General features: G+C 35.6%; 1 protein-coding gene across 1 annotated transcript; it reads left to right on the top strand.

Moving 5' to 3' along the window:
• Nucleotides 1–6,068: 6,068 nt before the first annotated feature.
• On the top strand, nucleotides 6,069–10,315 carry LOC108904640 (protein tiptop). The gene is made up of 2 exons (XM_018707276.2): nucleotides 6,069–6,233; nucleotides 6,324–10,315. The coding sequence occupies exons 1-2, from the start codon at nucleotides 6,121–6,123 to the stop codon at nucleotides 9,619–9,621; spliced, it is 3,411 nt and encodes a 1,136-aa protein (XP_018562792.1). The 5' UTR covers nucleotides 6,069–6,120; the 3' UTR covers nucleotides 9,622–10,315.
• Nucleotides 10,316–16,621: the final 6,306 nt, after the last annotated feature.

Below are 16,621 nucleotides of genomic sequence, written 5' to 3'. Positions count from 1 at the left end.
GATATATTTTGAAGTATGAGATTTGTTTAGAAAATGAAAAATTAAATTTAGCATTTTGTATTGCATATTCAAATATTTAGACAATTTAACAAATTTTATTTTCTTAAGTACTACGTTAAATCTACTAGCTATTCTACTTTTGCTCCAGAGAGTGAAAATTTAGAGATTATAGTCGACTTTGGTAGTTAAAAACAATGTACTTTAAAGTTATCAGTTTGATTGTTATTTACGAATTCGTACGGTGAGATTTTTAAATTGTCCAATTTTTAAAAGTATGAAACTCACGAAACGCATTTATGTATTGCTGGTTTCGGAGATGCTTTCCAGGTGACGTAATCCTCGTGATGGTCGATGTTGGATTTCAGGTGCTGTAGGTCGTAAAACTGATCCCATGTGCTTGTTTTTCCAGTGGTAAATATGGTTTGCACTTCACCTGCTGTTGTATTTTCTCACTGCGCTTCACTAATTTTTATTTGACAATTTATACGTTGCACTTTTGGTTAAATAACATGTGTTCCCATTATATAAATTTCCAGTAGTTATTTGGTTAGTTGAGAAAAATTTTAACTGATGGAAAATTACACTTTTGACAGATGGCAGATTACTTGTGAATGTTTTTTGACGTTTCAAAACTGGTAACTTAGTTACTTAATTTTGAGTTGCATTTGTTTATTTTAGGTGTGACTAAACGATGTTTATAGCTTGGAAAATTACGAAAGGCTGAAACAAAAGAACCTGTTATGGATACATCATATTGACGTTTTATGAAATCTTTTAACTGAAAATTATGCCTTTATGTATGTTTTTTTGCAGCATGATACTTACATATTCAGATTCTACATAATTTTCTGTAAATCTCAGTTCAACGTTCATTTTCAAACATTTTACAAATTTTTCAAATTTTTGTAAAATTTAACCAAACTGTGCTATTTAGCTTAATTCTATGTTTATATTACTGTTCCACGACATTGATATTTCCTTATTTTCACTACTCTGAACAGTCTTTTCTTGTTTAAATTAACTAATAACTGAAATGTTTTCAGGTCCATCGTCTTTTGACAACTAATAATGTTTGTACACTACTTGTAACGTAAATTGGGATTTGAATACAGTTTTATATGACTAGAAGGTATTTTTAACTCAACACAAATCATTTTACAACTTATAAATACTTTTTACACAACAAATTTTACACACAAATCATCGTTTTGACATTTTGAAAGTCGCTATATGAAGTTATACAAAGAACTTTAATTTTGACTCGACTTATAAATACAGACTAAATGTATGATAAACTATAATTATAACCTTAGTTTATTGCATGAATTTTATTTATAAGTGTAACTCCTTTCCCCGTCAATCTATCTGTCAAAATATATATTTTTTAATTTCCTCAAACCAATGTTCCTATATGATACATGACTTTACAAAATTGTACTTTGTTGTACTTTCTAACTTTCTATGTATTGTTGCATTTTACAGGCAATTTAATTCAAAATTTTATATTATTTAGTTTATTTTGACAGATTGATGTGTTCATCTAACGATTTTGCCTTTTTATTAAACAAACTTATTCTATATGTAAATTTTATCCTTCATTTTCTCATGTCTAGTATTTCGCATCCCTGTTGTCAGTTTTTCTCTGCTTTCCTAGCCTGAATATGTCTAATTTTTCACCATTATCTTATGTTATTTATTCATTTAACGTTACAACTTCGAACATCATAACAGTACGTATAGTTCCGGGCAGGAGCGGTGGTCCGCAACTGGTCGAGTAAACCGCGAGCGCCCGGGTGTCCTCCCGGCGCCTCCGCCACTGTCCGTCCGCAATTCAAACACGGCCGTAATTATTGCCAAGGAACGGGCAGAGCGTTGCATCGCGGAGGACAGAAGGCGGGCTGTATCCGGCTGGATCTAACCAATGACTCGGCGATCCGACTCAGCATGTAGATACAACAGCTTACTGAAACTAATTACGCTGATTTATGTTGCCATTGTTCATTGTTGGACCGTGTTTGGACAGCGTGCTCTCAGCAGATATACGTGCACGCCCTCTGCACGGCGATCCGCGCCCGGATCGGAGGAGGCCTAGCGCACACATGCAGCTCCCGCGGGAGTGGTGGGGGTGGCGGCGGTGTGCTAGGCAAACACGCCGAAATATTAGGAAAGTTGATAAAAAAATTTACCCGCATTTTTCAGTCGGGGTTCCGTGGTGTTACCGTAAAGGTGTTGGTAGTGTTTTAGAAGAATAAACTATTGCCAAGAAGTTGATATTTATTCAAGGTAGTAAACTACTTAGGTATATAGTTTCCTTACTTTGTTGTTTTATTTAGTGTTATTAATATCAAAATCCTATTATTTGAATTCATCTATTTAGTCCGGTCAATCTAGACATTCAAAGATACATAAATTTACAACAAGCTGAAAGTGAGTATAGTTGTTCAAAACATAATTAAAAATAACATATTAAAATTCCTCATCGTTCCGGTACTCGGAAAAAAATTTACTCGAGGTCAAAGGTCAAAAAAATGTGTTTTTCGCTATTTTCAGCTAAACAGTAAGTTTTATCATAAAATTACCTCTGACAAAAATTGTAGATCATAAAATTATGTATAAAAAATGTATCAATACTTTTTCTAAGAGCCACCGTTTCTGAGATATAACGATTCAAAAGATTGTAAAAGTTGTAATCGTTATAATATGCACACGTTTCCACGCCACCTATGAGGTAGTGTACTTAGCGCGTTTTTTTTAACGTGGTTTCCCCAGTAGGCCTATCACACAGGTCTGTTGTGATTCTGTTTAGTTTGAAACTATTGCATAATAACAGATATTAGCAAGGGTTGGAAATGATAAAGGCGATGGAAATTTAAAAAAAGTAGAGGAATTTATTCGTCTGATTCATAACCTTCAAATACTTCTTCTTCTTCATTCTGGGTGTAAGTAAATTGCGTCAATAGTGATGTTTCGCATGTTGCCTCGTTGGTGGCTCTTAGGAAAAAAAGTATTGATACATTTTTTATACATAATTTTATGATCTATAATTTTTGTCAGAGGTAATTTTATGATAAAACTTACCGTTTAGCTCTGAAAATCGCGACAATCCCATTTTTTTACCTTTGACCTTGAGTAAATTTTTTTCCGAGTACCGGAACGATGAGGAATTTTAATATATTATTTTTAATTATGTTTTAAACAATTTTACTCACTTTCAGCCTGTTGTAAATTTATGTACCTTCACTCTTATTTTTTGGTCTAATTTGACCGGATTATATTATATTAAAATGCAGAAGTAAAACAATTTGAAACTGTTTAACGAATTTTATTTACTTTTATTACGAATCAATTCTAGATATTACTTACTGAGAGCTTTCATTTTACTAGACTCCAAACTTAGTTGATAGTCCAGGTTATAGAGCAGTAAAAGTAGGCTTTGGCGTTTGTGAAGTCATCTGTTTTGTTGTATAGAAAAATCCCAAATATTATGTAGAATAAGAATCCGAGTTTGTCTATTCCAAAAAATCATTGCTAAATTCAGGAGAACAATAAACATACAAAAATAACGTAAAATGACCCGTTTTTCGACATATTTTTCCCTGTAACATTGAAAGTAAGCCCTAAATAAAAAAAGTCATTCTTTATTTTTTGTTTATTTCACGTTGCAACAACTGCTGATCAAAAAAGTCGAATTTTGCATTAACTATGGGCGAAAAATAGTAGAAAATACGCATATTGAATCCCATAATTGTTTATAGAGTAAAATTTAAAAAAATTCTAAATGGTTATAAAAGTGTAAAAATAGGTATTTTTGGTATTGATCAAAGTTTATTATGACAGCAAATATCTCTAAAAATTTGAGTGCCCTTTCTAAACCTTAATTTAAACCCACGGTACGCGATAAACTTTTTGAAATTTTCTTAATTAACAATCCTGTCAATCGAAAACCACGCTATCGATCGTTGCAAAAATTTTTACGGTAGAATTGACATATGTTTTACTATTTGTTCACAAAGTTTCATCAATATTTATAAATATTGACTTATTTTAAAAATTGCTCCAAGTATATACATGATTTTCTACTATTTTTCACCCATTGTTGATGCAAAATTCAACTTTTTTGATTCGCAGTTGTAGCTTTATAGAAAATCGTCAAATATACAAAAAATAAAGAATGACTTTTTTATTTAGGGCTTACTTTCAATGTTACAGGGAAAAGTATGTCGAAAAACGGATCACTTTTCGTTCTTCTTTTTGTATGTTTGTTGTTCCCCTGCATTTGGCAATGGTTTTTTGGAATAAGCAAATTCGGATTCTTATTCTACATAATATTTGGGATTTTTCTGTACAACAAAATAGCAGAAACTGAAGAAACGAAACCAAATTTATTTCTCTTTATAATTTATAAAATATAATATATAAAATACTGTAATTTTAAACAAACCTACTACTGGTCACTATATTTTCCCTGAGAGTTTTTATTTTATTCAACTCTAGACTTGGTTAAGTAGAAACTAAAGATGCCTTACCCTTTTTATGAACTTATTCATTTCATTTTAAATCTAGTTGCCACTAATGATAAAATAAATGCACAATTTGGTTAAAATTATTACGGAACAATCCAATAAAATGCTTTTAGTTATTGTAGCGGTGAAAAAGGTTTGCCATTTCATAAAAACGAGAAATATATGCAAATAAAAGAACGGTTTATACAGATACACTCCAGTCCCTGTTTTATTGCAACGGTGGTGGAATGGGGTTTCTACTTCGTACGAAACGGACAAAAATACGCCCGAATAAAAAAGAGGCATCATATCTCAATTATATCCGGCAAACTACGTGCGAAGTTAAAGAACTGCAATGAATATTCAGCGATATACCTCTAATAAACTTTGCTAGTGGACCAAATCTGGCATGTCGCGGAATAGGAAACGGCTCCGATCGGTTCGCAGATAACAATAAATTAATTTAATAAGCCTCGCAATGGAAAATAGAGTTGATACCGTTCGAAAATACCTGAGAGATCCCATTTTCAGATACCTACTCTTTATGGTATTCTGTTACAGTCCAGGTCGACTATTAAATTGTACTCGTTTATTTGAGTCGTTATTGACGTCATCAAATTTCATGAAGCCCAGATTAATGTTTACATTTTGTAAAAATTGCTTAATAATAATAAAACTATTTGATAAAGTGCAATAAAGTATTTACTGTTTTGGAAAACATTGTAGATAAATGAAAAACAATTTATCAAAATATAAAGGACATACATTTAATAAATATGATTAATGTGACAAAATTTCAGCTCAATCACTGACTCTATAGAAAATTTTGAAGGTGCATCTTTCAGACGGTGAATGTACGTAGTAGTCATAACTTAGCTGGTATATAATATGGCCACATATTTGCATTAGTTAAGTCGAGCCGTTCGCCTTTTCATAAGATACAACTCTAATCAAACCAGGCGCATTAATAAAGATTAATTTATTACGGCGGCCATATTAAATCATTCAAGAAGTGACATCTGCTGTTCGCCTTGAACTATCACGTTTTTCATCGTCTATATACCAGGTGTTGCAGCGTTATAATTGATGGGTCAGCTTACACTCATGTTTGCATTTCTTTCTGTATTGAGCGCGAAATTGTTGGATATTTATTGCGGTGGGAACTCTCGGCTCCAAGACGTTTATATTTATCAGCACTCGCAATTTATACGGCTTCGATATATGCGATCCCTTACTTTTTTTTTATAAATAAGTATATCCAATATTTACTCACTCACAAGATTTGGTAAACAAATAAGATCCTCGCGCCAAATCATTAACTCTTTCTATCTTAAATCCTCACAAACAACTTGGGAATTATTAAAATAATATCTATTGTCTCTAATCACCCATACTGTCCTAAAAATCCCATTTGAATAAGTTATGGGTCGGGATATATTGAAATAAATAAGTAGTTAATTACTATTTAGAAGTACTACTGGTATTTTTTTAAATAATTTTTAAGCCTTAATTTCTTACAATTATTGTAAAAATCCGTTTCTTTGTTTCAGGGGAAGGAGGTGAGGAAGGATCACCGGAAGAAGGGGACAAATTGGACGGTGAGGAAGACACCGGATCGATGACACCCACTTCTGCCGTGTCTCCTGCTCCCCCCGAAGACGAGGCGTCTTCGCCAACCCCTGGAGACGTTTTAACCCCAACCAGTCCCCGCTCGACTAACGGAGACGTTAGGTATGGTATTTATTACTAATATTATTATTTAATGTTCAAACCGGCACATTTTTTTGTTGTACATTTTCATATTATTTTTTTTTGTTTCAGGAACGTGAACTCTCGATGTGATTCTCGCGAATCTGGCGAATCAGCCATCCAGCCACGATCGCCTTCAGCCGAATCTCTGATGTCTGAAAGAGCTGCTTTGCTTCGAGGTATCCCTCTGGGCACATCTCTCAGCCCCGTGGGGGTCACCCTGCCTCCTACCATGCCCGCCGCCGCCGCTGCAGCTCTTCTTCCTCCACAATCGGCTGCTATGGCCGCGTATCTCAATGCGGCGGCGGCTGCTGCCGTCGCCCAGCAGTCGCATCGCTTAATGATGACATCGCCGTTACCTTCGAGTTTTAACAGGGCGTCGATTTCCCCATTGATTTCGTCTTCCTCGTCTCCACCCGGTGGTTTCAACCCGTCGCCAGTAGAACAACCTCTTCAGTCACCGCCAGCGGAGGGTATTCTGGACTTTAGCAAGCGTGGACAAAAAAGCGAAGCCGGTGATAGTGACTCTGATGTTGTGAATCTCAGTAAGCCTGAATCTCCTCCTAGTGGAGAACCTGCGGGGGGACCCTTAGATCTATCAGTTAGTAGTCGGAAACGCACATCTGAGGATCCCCTGACTACTCAACCACCACAGCGTAAAGCCAGGACTGACTTCAAACCAACTTTGCCGCAATGGCCTCCACCGATCGGTGCTTCCCATTTGCCATACTTTGCAGCAGCAGTAGCGGCAGCAGGATTGTCTCCCAAGAACAATTCTAGTGAACTCTGGAATGGTAAATTGAAACACCCTACTCCTACTCCTAGCGACGCCACCAAAGCTTTGGAAAAGATGAGTGAATTGAGCAAGCTGGGAGGGGAAGATCTCTTCCGTTCTATGGCTAACGCTGCTCCGGGTAACTCGGCGAGTAACAGACATAGCGCGTGGCAGTCCCACTGGCTAAACAAAGGTGCTGAGCAAGCCAAAGACGTCTTGAAATGCGTTTGGTGCAAACAGAGCTTTCCCAGTCTGGCGGCGATGACCACCCATATGAAGGAAGCTAAGCACTGCGGTGTGAACGTTCCCGTCCCTCCTATGCAATCAACTAGTTTAATTCCGCAACCGCAGATCTCTTCGCCTTCGAATACTAACACTAGTACCTCTTCAACCAATTCCAACAAGCCAAATCAGTCCGACCTTAATATGTTGATCAAGGAAACCATGCCTTTGCCTAGAAAGTTAGTTAGAGGACAGGACGTATGGCTAGGAAAAGGTGCTGAACAGACCCGGCAGATCCTCAAATGCATGTGGTGCGGACAAAGTTTCAGATCTTTGGCTGAAATGACTAGTCATATGCAGCAAACCCAGCACTATACCAACATTATATCTCAAGAACAAATTATTTCTTGGAGGTCCACGGATGATGCTAAAGGAGGAGGTGGTGGCGGCCCATCAGGCCCAAATCCACCGCCAGGAGGTGCCAGTAGTCATGTCAGCGCCGTGCTCACTTGTAAAGTATGTGATCAAGCCTTCAGCTCTTTGAAAGAACTAAGTAATCATATGGTAAAGAATTCTCATTACAAAGAACACATTATGAGGTCGATAACAGAGAGCGGTGGAAGAAGGAGGCAGACTAGAGAGAAGCGCAAGAAATCGTTGCCCGTTAGAAAACTGCTGGAACTAGAAAGGGCTCAACATGAATTTAAAAATGGTGACAATGGCAGCATCATCGAGAAAATGCGCGATCCCACTGGCGCTGGAAGGATAACTTGCGAAAAATGCGGAAATAAAATCGAAACGTCTCTCTTTGTTGACCATATAAGACAATGTGTAGGTGGTATGACAAACAATCAAAGAAATTTCTTGAAAAACGCGTTGATGTCTAGCAACATTCTACCTCCCGAAAGCCCAAGCAGAGATAAACTTAAAACTCCTACTGACAAATCTCCCTCACCTCAGCAAAGGTCGCCATCTGTTAGTGACTTAAGTACTAAGGAACCATCCGCAACTCCGGAAAACAACAACGGTTCATCACCGTCTGTCTTGAACGCTATCGAGAAGCTCATAGAGAAAAGCTTTGACTCCAGATCTAGACAAAATCCGGGGTTTCCTGGACAAGGGCCCACCCAGGCGCCCATGGGGAGCAGTATATTAAAACGACTGGGAATTGATGAAAGTGTGGACTATACCAAACCTCTAGTCGATGCACAAACTATGAATTTACTTCGAAGCTATCATCAGCATCAGAGCCATCACTACGGAAGAAGGGAAAGAAGCGGAAGTGAATCCAGTTCCATATCAGAAAGAGGAAGCAGTAGGGTGGATTCTCTTACACCTGAACGAAAAATGGAACCTCCTGGTGTACCAATAACGAGTACACCTAGATCGACACCGGATATCAAAAGGGAAAAGTCACCGTTCATTGAAAAAATAAACAATGCAAGCGATACAGATAACAATGAGCATGTAGTTGTTAAAAAAGAAATGGAGGATGAAGATAGATCTGCGGAGAATCATAATGACTTTCATGTTAAACGAGAAGTAGACGAGATTGATGAGGATGAGCGCGGTAGTTTTCACAGCAACGGTGAAGTTTCAAAAGAAGAAGAAGAGAAACGGCGAAGTCCTCTGATCAGTCCTCGACAGCAAGCTATTGTTGCGGATAACGCACAACCAAACAGTCCTTGCAGGAATTCTACCAGTAGTCCTGCGAGTAGTGATAGATCTGGTACCCCACGCAGTACCAACGGGGACAGAAAGACAGCTGGAGGCAGTTTGGGTGCACTGAGTTCAATGTTCGACAGTCTATCAGGTACCAATAACAGCACGGGCGACGGTGGTCAAACGGGAAACAAGAGAGGCTCCAGCCACCCTTTGGCGGCCCTGCAGAAACTTTGCGATAAGACTGAAACACACACGAACAACAGAAGCCATGCCGCTGCCACTGCCGTCGCCAACCCTGTTACCGCCAGCAACACCACGACTACGAGCGGCACCACTCCGGGCGCTATCCTGGCCTTCAGCTGGGCCTGCAACGACGCGGTGATGACTTCGGATTCCATAATGAAATGCGCGTTTTGCGATACGCCCTTCATTTCGAAGGGCGCTTATCGTCACCACCTGTCGAAAATGCACTTCGTGAAGGATGGTGTAATACCCGATCCAGTGTCCTTAAAGACTTCACAGCCATCCAGCTCCGCGGGTTCCGGGGTGCCCCTGAAGGGAACCGCCATAGTGCCAACAGTGTCCAGTAGTTCCGCTTCGACGGGTGCCAAGAGTCCTCCGGCCCCCGGGGGCTTCGAGGAGAGTCCCCACTCGAAATTCCTCAAGTACACCGAACTGGCCAAACAATTGTCTAGTAAATATGTGTAAATAGTGTTCAATAAAACAAACATTCCTATTTTGTAAAGTATAAAGATAGTCTTGAAGGCATACCGCTGTGAGCGGAATTTTGTGATGTTATCATATCTTAATTACAACCAATAGTAATAATGGTAGCATTAGTGATATAACTATGTATATTCATTGCGGAATTACAAAAGGTCTCGAGTGATTATGATTGTTATACGAATTTTAAGTCACAAAATGTGTACATATTAAATAAGTCAGTATTGTAGGAATGTATACTTTTCTCATAGGGCTGGAAAGGCCAAATCAAAAACTAAAGATCAAAAAACTTGTGTATAGAGGCTGCGAAGCGTATCCAAATTCAGAGACGTACTAGGATATTTTAGTTTTTGATTGGGTTCGTTACTTCATAAATTCCAAGCCCCCTAATCGTTTAGATATGTAAAATTAGTTGTTGGTTGACAGGCCGTAAGTTTTGGAAAGTATTAAAAAAAATGAAGATCGTAGTCGTAAAAAAAACCATTGATTTTATCTTCAACTATTTATTACTAAGTTGGAATCTTGTAAAAGTTTCAATAATTAAAAAACAAACAAACAAGTATACGTATATCGTAAATATCTCATCTTCCAAGAAAATTTTTAAATAAATATTTATCAATAATAATTATTATACTATACTGAATAATACAAAAGATGTATACGCAACTAGCTGATATTCATGGCGAAGCTCTTTTTATGTTATTAAAAAATTTTAAACTTTATTTAATATTTTGTTGTATTTGATCGCAATGAAAGCTCAAATAAATATATGTTATGAAAAGCCGAATTTCATTACACCTCTCCAAAAATCTAAAGCACACAGTGTTCCCGAGATTGAATATATTCGTCTTCTGCCTTAAGGTTGGTGCATTTTCTTTAGTATTCGAAGTTTCTTACAAAAAAAAAACAATTTCTTATCATAATATTGATGGGTACAAAACTATATAACCGAAATAGTTGTAGTTTTTGAATGATTTAAAAGAGTAGGGTACCTATTTATAAAAGTTTTTACGTGTAACTCTAATTTAACTAAAGTCAAGTAACGTCGTCAAAAATTAGGAAATGTTCCTGTCATCCCAGATCTGAAAACCCTAATTTCAGATACATCGAATACGTGTCAAATTGAATTAAGTTTGTATCTAGATTGCATAAAAATAAAAATAAAATGGATATTTAGCAAATTTCATTAACGTAAAACATTTTTTTTTGTAAACAGCGTTTTCCTATCAATTTTTTTTTCTTGACAATACCGTCTGCATTTAGAGTATGTTGATTTGTTATTAACATCCTGTATATTTGTTAACTGCTCCTATATGGATACATTAAAAATAGAAGCAAATTTATGAATGAGTAGGGAAGAGTGGGAGAATGATAGGTAAGGAACCAACAGTTTTAACTATATCCATATATACGAAAGATAATGTCCAGTGGACCTACTTCGACAAGAAATTCAGCCAGATATACACATTATGACATTAACTGACATTCCTTCACTTGGCGGGTAATTGCGGTCAGAAGATTTCTTTCGATTTTTAAATGGTGATATTTACAAGTGCGATTTTTGTATTTTTTTTTTTTCTCAAAATATGTCTATATTTATTTGAATTTGTAGAATAATGAAACTTGGACTATTTAATTAAAGGTAAGGATCCTTTAAATTTGAATATAAATACATCAACCTATGGTAGTGATGTCGGTATTCAATATGGCTAAAGACCCCAAATTTTACACTTAATTGAAAACAACTTATTTATTATATTAAATTTTCTCAAATGCCTCAAACCTTCGCGCCGTTACTACTTAAGACACAGATTCCTCAAAGCCTTAGGAACTTATCTTAAGACATCTTATATTTAATGGCGATTCTATGTTTATATGGGGCATTCTTTTGTGAAAGAGAATTGAAATGAGGGGCATTGCCCAGTTGACGGATTATCCCACTTTCTTCTACCAATTTTTTTTTTATGAAGGAAACTCGAAAAATTGAAAAAATTAATACAGAATAGTCAAACAGTGCATATAGTATAAGTATACAAGAGAGAAAGGAATGAATTTCAGACATTAAAAAAAATGCTAAATATTGTATTAGTATCCATTCGATAAGACTAGAGTGGGAAAGGAACAAATCTCAAACATTTTCAAAACAAGGCAGCAAATTCTTTACATAACATTTTTTTTAAATGTATGCATCTTAATTAATATATATTTTTTCTTTTTTATAAAAGAATATTGTAGAAACTACGACACATTTAATTTCCTGTACTATTTATTTAAGAAGAATGAGAAATGTATTAACCACAAAGAAGTACCACCGACCCTTTCTTAAATTTAAGAATAAAATCAACATCCTCCGAACAAAGCCAACCCCTAAATTTGGCCCGGTCGGCGGCGAAACAGTCTGAAATGACGATTACTTCGTCTAATCGCAAATAGCAGGCAGACATTAGCATGAACTAGAGATAAATATTTGCCCTTAAAGTTCCTAATTTGGAAGTAGCAAATAAATTTAATTCTCCCGTCTTCGGGATCGGTCTTATCATCGCCCGAGCGGGAGGGAAGATGGACGGTGACGGAACAACTGGAGCCGAAGCCCTAGTCGATAAGGGGAGGCGGAGGGGATCCGGATGTTTCTCCTGAATGAGTTACCGTTTAAGATGTACGGGGTTGTATATGCATTTAAATGAAGTAAAACGCAGGCACACTTTATTAAAATTCAAACATGAATTTCAGTGTTAAAGAATGTCAAAATATAAGGAAATTAAAAATTATTTGTTAGAATTTTTGTGCGAAGTTCATTTGTTTGATCAGCTTCTAATCTGAAATGTAATCTGGGTCCTTTCTTATTTGAAAAGTTCGATTCAAAATATTTTCAAAATATATTATCTCACCATATTTAGATTTTTGTCTCGAAAAAAAATCAGTGTCAAAAAGTAACAAAATAAGGGTTTCACGTAATAATGCAATCCCAAATCTAGACGTCAATCTTCTTCATCAATCTTCTTCCATATTTTTCCAAGTACGTTTTCAGTGTCAAAGGTGATCCGTTAGTCTCTGATTAGATTATGTTTCAATTAAAAACCGAAGTAACGAGTGAATCAGAAAACAGGTTGTTCAGAGGTTACAGGTTAATTTAAGTAGACACTGGCCATTTTATCTAGTGCGCGTGTGTCAATTTTCGGGGAGGAAGAAATTTAGTGTTTCTTGTACCCCTAAGTCATAATTTCAGAGGAGTGTGTTGTTTGGACCATTTTGGGTCAGACAATATAGGTGAACCAGGGATTTGATAAGATAACTGATGCTGAAATTTAAAAAAATGCGCTTGAAGAGGTATTTAAAGGTAAAAATTCTCTAAAATGGTATACAAACATGTTAACCACTGGCGGACATAGCGAGAGGATCTATTATTGAAAACTTTGGCCACTCAGTTTGTAATTATTTTTCAAAGGAGAAATGTCTTGAACTCTATTCACGAGCCATTCTCTAATTATTACTTTTTTAATTTTAAAATGATCAGAAACTTTTTATTCCACATACAATATTAAATAAAATGTGATCAAAAGTCTAAAAAAAATTTTAGAAACTTCTAATAATTATCTTTGAAATAGTATGGGGGCTCAAATTTCTATATATATACTTTTATGAATTGAATAGTTTTAAATATATTTTAAATGTATTTAACCGTGAACTGATTGTATTTTAGATAGAAAAAAAAAACTGGAAATGAGTCACCTTTCAAATAATATGTTTCATTTTCAGTTTCCAAAAAAACCTCTGGTTACCAATTTATTATTTCTTTTCCAATTCAGCAAATATTTACCTTTAGTTAGTTAAATCCTTAACCTAGCATTGAAGTACATCCGTAATATACAGGGTGTTAGAAGTTTGACTGCCTTAATTTTAACAGAATACATTAAAATAAACAAAAAAACCTCCGAGAAAAAAACTATCAACATCTCCAACTTGATGTACAAAAGTTCGATTAATTAAGGAATATTGACATAACTGCGTGCATAGAATACCATAAAATACAACGTTTATCACTTTTTTTAACTTCTTTATTCTTAATTCTAAAAAATAAAATTAGCGTTTTAATAAACTTAAAATTCGAATAACACGAGGTACTAAGCTGTCCAGTAATATACAATTCAGTTGGTATCTGGAATTGGACCGTATCTGAGTGTTTTTGCGTGCCACTATTTCCTTTTCTTGGGGCGTTTTCCAGCGAGTGCGCGAAAATTGGATTAGAAGGTGTCGTGCGTGCATCGAAAATGGTGGTGGATATTTTGAGCATATGTTGTAGTTTGTGCGTTTTCAAATTACTGAAATTTGCTCTGTGTTATGATTATTTGGATGACGTAATTCTTTGGATACTTATAATTATATATTTTTCAAATTCATAATTTGATTAAAAGTTCCTGTTTTAATAGATTCATAATTACCAAAATTGGAGCTAAAATTTAAGCACAACACTATTTTCGTACTACACAATCGATAGATTTTATTTTATTTATTTAGAATCTGGAAAACAATTGTCTAGAAATTTACTAAATGTTTCACAATAATAGTTGTTTACATTTTTTCCACAGGACAAGTCTACCGCGTGCACACGTGGTATGCATCAGCTGTGCGGCGTTAGGTTAAGCACTGTTCTCGTTGTGCTGAAACTGCCCAATATTAATACTCGCTGTATTTTGAAAACTGTTAATCATACACCCCTGTAATATACAACTTTTTTGTTCATTTATGATTACTCTATCTCACGCTGAAGTAATGGCAGTCAAACTTCTTGCACCCTATATAGCAAACAGAACATCATTCGTCACCCGAATCACCAGACATAAACCGGTTTCAGACTTATTAACTCTCATTAGTATACCATAGATTAACTGACGGTTGAACAATTTAACTACTTGCATGTCTATGTACGCAGATACGTTTTGAGTGTGGATGAAATATAACCTACAAAGTAAGTAATATATTAAATGTCATTAGTAGTCGGATAAAATGATCTACTGATCTATAGATACTAGAAAGCACAACTATCGTCGCAATAGGCAATTAGGCAAAATAAACTTTTTAACTAATGTGGAAAGTTACTGCTTTGCGATCTATAATATCCCGTTCAACATTGGATAACACTCACATATGACAATGTTGGCTGTTTACTAGACATGGCAGGTGTAATTCAATAGTGTACGGGGCATTAGTCCGCAAAGTAGTAGTTCTCACAATATCATTAGTTAAAAAGTTTATATCATCTAATGGGTCATTAATTATGCTTCCGTGGTACCTATATATTACTGCAGAAGAAACGTGCTGTTTTTAAGCTTCACTACCATCTCGAAAATCTGTAGCTTTAGACTTCTAGTTCACCGAAACTTTTTGGTCTAAAATGATGCAAGAGATATTCATTTGAAGTTGTGACATAGACCTAAAATACATCCTGTATACTGAAAACAGAAATTTCGATCAAAATTTCTATATTAACATCGCAGCTAAAAAATAAATATAATTAAAAGAAATATAGTAAGATTGGGGCCCATTACTGGTGGTTATTTAATTTTGATGCGAATATATAAAACCTCACAAAATCAAGTAGCAGTATCGTCACTAGTTTTCAAAAAATTGACCAAAACTAAGCAGAAATTTTAGCATAGCCAGATACTGCACGACGCCGCATCCCGTCCCATTCGTGTCCGCCGAGTTCACAATGGCTGATCGCTGAAGTATTTACTGCCGGGGCCCGTATGGAACGGGCGCTGATAGCCGAGTTGCAAATCACCGTAATGTTCCTTTCTGATGCCAGGACGCGGACCGCTTAGCTGCTGCTAAAAACTCCCGACGAGATATTGTCTTGTGGCCGTGATTAACTCCTCGGCCCTACGCAGACGTCAGGGCTGCTGGACGAAGAGTTACGTCTCCATCTGTCTGTGTGAAAACTTGGTTGACTTATTGATCATAAGCAATAAGAAACTTGATGATAACACAAACATGATTGTTTAACCACGGTAAACTGAAAATATAAAGACGTGTGCCACTGTTGTTCCACAATAACTAAGAAAAATTGATATAATGAAGCAAAAAATAAGACTTTTTGAACAAAATTAATGATAAATAGTAACGTTCCATGACGATAACAAATAAATGAAGTATGTAACCACTTTAACTAAAGTAATTTGGAAAATTTGATTAGTGAAGTAAAAGATAAGACTTTGAAAAAGGTAATAACAAATAATAACGCTGCATGATAACAATACATAAATAACTCTTTTATGAATCTCTTAAAACAGGAACTTAACTTTTAATCAAATTACGTATTTGCAAAATATGTAATTAAAATACCCAATGATTCAAGTTGTCTAAATAATCATACGTATTAAAAATAATTTAGGTACTTACCAAAACAGTAATTTTTAAACGCACAAGTAAAAAGAAACTACAACATATGCTCAAAATGTCCACCACCATTTTCGATGCACGAACGACACTTTCAAATCTAATTTTCGCTCACTCACTGGAAAACACCTCAAGAAAAGGAAATAGTGGTAAGCAAAAAACACTCCAATATAGTCGAATCCAGATACCTGAACTGAATTGCGTATTGGTGGCTGCTGGACACCTTAGTACATCATGTTAACAAACCGCCGCGCCGTTGTCACATTGCTCAATATGAATTTTATCGAATTTTAAATTTATTATAACCCTAATTATTTTTTTAGAATTAAGCATAGAGAAGTTCAAAAAAGTGATAAACATTGTATTTTATGGTATTCTTTTCAGGCAGTTATGTCAATATTCCTTAATTAATCGAACTTTTGTACATCAAGTTGGAGATTTTGATAATTTTTTTCTCGGAAATGGTTAAGTTTAGGACCCATGTCATATAAGTTTTTTTTTACAAATAATAAAACATTAGATACTTACTCATTTCTGTACCAAATGTAGCAAAAATGCAGCTTTATGGACGATTCTGTTTTTTTAGTTG

This window comes from Anoplophora glabripennis, unplaced genomic scaffold, assembly GCF_000390285.2.
Source record: "Anoplophora glabripennis isolate ALB-LARVAE unplaced genomic scaffold, Agla_2.0 scaffold96, whole genome shotgun sequence".
Taxonomy (NCBI): domain Eukaryota; kingdom Metazoa; phylum Arthropoda; class Insecta; order Coleoptera; family Cerambycidae; genus Anoplophora; species Anoplophora glabripennis.
The sequence above is the reverse complement of the archived record's forward strand: the minus strand, read 5'-3'. Positions and strand labels throughout refer to the sequence as shown.

Bases quoted from the DNA above. Each gene is read 5' to 3' on its own strand.
- LOC108904640 (XM_018707276.2), top strand. From the start codon at position 6,121: ATGACACCCACTTCTGCCGTGTCTCCTGCTCCCCCCGAAGACGAGGCG. The intron at 6,234-6,323 runs GTATGGTATTTA...TTTTTGTTTCAG, and splicing joins TCGACTAACGGAGACGTTAG to GAACGTGAACTCTCGATGTG.